General features: G+C 51.1%; 1 protein-coding gene across 1 annotated transcript in view; it reads right to left on the minus strand.

Annotated features, from left to right (window-relative positions):
• Positions 1-2,528: 2,528 nt before the first annotated feature.
• GIPC3 (GIPC PDZ domain containing family, member 3) overlaps positions 2,529-4,378 on the minus strand; it is a 6,232-nt gene continuing 4,382 nt past the window's right edge. The window contains exons 4-6 of the mRNA XM_006868948.1: positions 3,152-3,264; positions 2,813-2,894; positions 2,529-2,680 (exon numbers count right to left, since the gene is read on the minus strand). Of these exons, the coding sequence (XP_006869010.1) occupies positions 2,529-2,680; positions 2,813-2,894; positions 3,152-3,264 (347 nt within the window). The remainder of the gene's footprint in view (positions 2,681-2,812; positions 2,895-3,151; positions 3,265-4,378) is intronic.

Below are 4,378 nucleotides of genomic sequence, written 5' to 3' on the forward strand. Positions count from 1 at the left end.
GGTCAAGGGGAAAGCTGGTGGGCATTGGGCTGGGCCTGGGCTGGCCTGGGTTCCATGTACCAGATCATGGGGCTGAGGCAGAGGCCTTGGGACTTTGCTGGGGGCTGGAGTTGGAGCTCTTGGAGGTGGACTTGGGGGCTGAAATTGCATTGGGGGCTTAGGATCAGGCTGTATGTTAGAGTCAACACCAGGGGTCTGTGGACAGACGTCATTTCTGGAGCGGAGCTGGATTCTTGAGCTGCTCTGGGTCGTGGAGCTTGGTTGAGTTCCAGAAAAAGACTGGGTTCTGGAATTCAGGAGGGCTCCAAGTCCAGACTGCATTCTTGGACTGGGCTGGACTTCAAAGTCCAGCTGGGTTCCAGAGTCTGGTTGGGTATCAGAGCTGAACTGAATTCTAGAACTGAACTGGGCTCTGGAGCTGGGCTGGGTTTCAGATCTGGGCTGGGTCCCAGAGCTAGGCTGGACTTCAAAGTTGAGCTGGGTCCCAGAGTCTAGCTGGGTCTCAGAGCTGAACTGAATTCTAGAACTGAACTGGGCTCTGGAGCTGGGCTGGCTTTTGCAGCTTGTTCCAGAGCTGGGCTGGGTTCTGGAGCTGAGCTGAGTTCCAATGCTGGGCTGAATTCCAGATTTGGATGGGGTCTCAGAACTTGGCTGGGACTCAGAGCTGAACTGAATTCTAGAACTGAACTGGGTTTTAGAGCTAAGTTGGGTCCCAGAGCTGAGCTGTGTTCCAGAGCTCGGCTGGGTTCTGGAGTTGAGATGAGTTTCAGTGCTGGTTTGGGTTCCAGAACTGCTGGATGGGATCTTAGCATTGGGCTGGGACCCAGAGCTGAGTTGGGTCCCAGAGCTGGGCTTGGTCTCAAAGCTAGGCTTGGTCCCAGAGCTGAACTGAATTCTAGAACTGAGCTGAGTTCCGGAGCTAGGCTGGATTTTGGAGCTGAACTGAGTTCCAGAGTTGGGCTGGGTTTTAGAGCTAAACTGGATTCTAGAACTGGGCTGCATTCTTGAAGTTATCTGGGTCCCCAGGCTGGCCTGTGTTCCAGAGCTGGGCTGCGTTCTAGAGCTGAGTTGGGTCTCTGAGCTGGGCTGAGTTCCAGAGCTGGTCTGCATCCCAGAGTCCGATGGAATATCTGATCCGGCTTGGGGTATGGCCTGGAGCTGGTATCTAGAACTTGGCAGTGTTTTAGAGACTACCTGAGCCCCAGAGATTGGTTGAGCTCCTGAGTGGGGCTGGACTCTGGGGTTGGGTCTGCTTTCAGAGCTGGGCAGGGTGGCGAAGCTTAACTCTGTCTCTGCACTGGTCAGAATCCCAGGACCAGACTGAATTCCAGAGTGGGGTGGAACCGTGGAACTTGGCTGGCTCTCAGCAATTGAGTAGGTTTTGGAGTTGGATGAGGTTTCTGAGCCAGTCTGGATTCCGGGACTGAGCTGAGCTTCAAAGCTGGATAAATCTCTGGAGCTGGACTGAGTTCTACAGCTAGGCCAAGCTTTGAAGTTGGTCTGGGTCCCAGAACTGGAATGTGTTCTAGAACTGACTTGTGTTTTGCAGGAAGAATGGGGCTCAGTGTTAAGCTGAGTTCTGGAGAGAGGTCTTGCTTCAGAAATGGATGGAGTTTCAGAGCTGATCTGAATTCTGGAGGTGGGCCTAGATATAGCACCAGGCGGGGTTCTAGAGCTGGGCTCAGTCTCAGAAACAGACTCATCACTGGAGCTGGACTGGACCCCAGGATAGGGCTGGCTACTTGTGTGAAGTTGGGTTTTAGAGCTCGGCTGGGATTTGGATCTGGACTGGGCTGCCAAGCAGATCTGGGTTCCGGAGCTGGTTTGAGGTTTTGAGTAGAGTTGTGTTTGAGAGCTGTCTTTGGACCCTGAGTTGACTTGGGTCCTAGAACTGGGATGCTTCTTGAATCTCACCTGGGTTCTAGAAGTAAGAGGCGTTCCTGAGCTGATGTCCAAGTTCAGTTGTGTCAAAGAGCGGTCTTGAGTTCCAGAGTTGGATTGAGTTTTATGGCAGGGTTTTTTCTTAGAGATGGGCTGAGTTTCAGAACTGGAATCAGTCTCAGAGCTTGGCTGGGTCTTAAAACTAGTCTGGGTTCCAAAACTTGACTTGATGTCAGAGCTTGACTGGATTTGAGAGATCAGTTTAGGCTCAGAGCTGGCTTGGGATCTAGAACCAGGCCTAGTCTCAGAGCTAGACCTGGTCTCAAAGCTGGCTTGGGCTCTAGAGCATGGCTTGGCCTCAAGTCTGGGCTTGGTCTCAGAGCTGGGTTTAACCTCAGAGTTGTCCTGGATTCTAGACGAGGGCTGGGTTTTAAAACCGGGTTGAGTTCTGGAGCTGGGTTGGGTCTCAGAACTAGACTGGTTTCTAGAACAGTACTGTGTCTTGGATCTAGACTGGCTTCTGGAGCAGGGCTGGGTCTCACATCTGGACTGGGTTCTGGAGCAGGGCTGGGCTTTAGGAGCTGACTGGGAGGCCTGGGGCAGGGGGCTGGGCCCTGGGCTGGGGCTGCACTCACCCCCAGGGCAGGCTAGCCACAGACCTCCTTGGCCTCCCCGATGGCGGCCCACACCTCCACCACAAACTCGTCCGGGAAGGCGAATTCTCCCAAGACGGAGTCTAAATGACGTGCAAACTCCTGAACACTCACTGTCTTCTTGGAAGTTTCCACCATGGTGGCCGCTGAGGCAGAGTGGGAGGGGAAGGAGAAGAGGGTGAGGGTACTCCCCAGGCCCAAACTTCACTGGGACCCCTCCCTCCTTCCCATGGACTGCCCTCCCTCCAGGGTCCACCCAGCTTACCCTGGCCCCTTACCCAGCTCGGGATCCCGAATGCCCATGTAACTCTCCAGCAAGTCATCAACCTTGCGGGATGCCTCTTCCTCAAATTCACTGGGCTAGGGGAGCAGGGAATAAAGTAGGGGTCAGAACCCTCCCTGGTTCCCCTCACCCCTTAGGTAAGAGAACATTGGGACCTCCCATCAGCCCAAAGAAGGTCCACCATGATCGTCCTGTCTCACAAGGAGGATCCATTTTGCAGGCAGGAAAATGAAGCTCAGAGGACAGGGTCTTACCCGAGTTCTAACCCACCCTGAGTCAGTAGCAGGAGAGTTCTAGATACCAGAGTCCCGGAAGACCCCTCTCTTTTACTTACCACTTCCTCCACTGTGGCGCCCCCCCCAGAACGAAGACGAAGGGTCTCCCTCCCACTGGTCACCTTTGCTTCCATGGGGCACTTGCTGCCCCTGCTCCGCTGACCAATCATATCTGGAGGAGACAGAAGGAGGGATGTGTTCTGGATGGATCTCCATCTTTGTAAACACATTTATGTCTTTCTAGAACCTTCTCTTTCAAAGACCTCCTTTTTGTCCTTGGGGCACATCTTCAAAGATCCTGGTGAGAATCCACAATTCCTGCCCCCAGAAAACTAGTCCAGACATCCAGAATGAGCCATGATAATAGAATGGGTCTAGAACCACAATGCCAATTCTATCTCACCCAGAATGCTTCCCCCAAATGCAATCTTCCCTCTTTTTAAAAAAAGAACTCCTCTAAGGCAGAGATGATAACGTGGAGAGATATATACCCTTTGGTTGGTTGATGATGCGTGGAGGGGATTGTAACCACGGCAATGAAATGATATACGATAGGATGAATGTAAAACTAATGTTCTCCCATGTAAACTATCACATAATTCCCAATAAAACATTAAAAAAAAAAGTACTCCTCTAGAGGAACCGCTTCAGACAGCCCCATGTGACCAGAAGGTCAGCCAAGAAAACATCTTGTTCCAGAACATGCTCTTGCTAATGTACAAGCAGAGGTCTCAGATTTCCTGCAGATCTAACACCCTATCCTGTCCCATCCTTCTGGGACCTCTCTCCAACTATGTCTGCGTATTTCTAGAACCTCTCGCTCTAGAACAATGCTACTTGAGAAGCCAATCCATGGTGAGATAAAGGCCTCGTGTCATGATGTAAACGAAAGCACTCAGCTTTCTTCCTTGAGAAAGTCTTGCTATTAAAAAAGAAAACTCAGCTACTTGAAAAAGATGGTATACATCCTAGATCAAGAGTTTTTAACTGGGAACAACTTTGCCTCCCTGGGTACATTGGAAGTATCTGTAGATATTTTTATTTGTCACAGCTGAGGAGGAGTACTGAGCTTACAATACACAGGACAGTATGTACTTCTAGAACAAAGAATGAGCTAGCCCCAAATGATCAATTGTGCTGAAATGGAGTAACCTCCTTCTCTCATCCCAAGATCAATGCTATGAATTGAATTATGTCTCCTCCTAAGTGTAAGTCCTGCGACTAGGACTTTCATTTGTCGCTGGAGAAGGATGTCATGCTGGGTAAGGTGGAGGGTCAGAGAAAAA

This window comes from Chrysochloris asiatica, unplaced genomic scaffold (genome assembly GCF_000296735.1).
Source record: "Chrysochloris asiatica unplaced genomic scaffold, ChrAsi1.0 scaffold00125, whole genome shotgun sequence".
Taxonomy (NCBI): Eukaryota; Metazoa; Chordata; class Mammalia; order Afrosoricida; family Chrysochloridae; genus Chrysochloris; species Chrysochloris asiatica.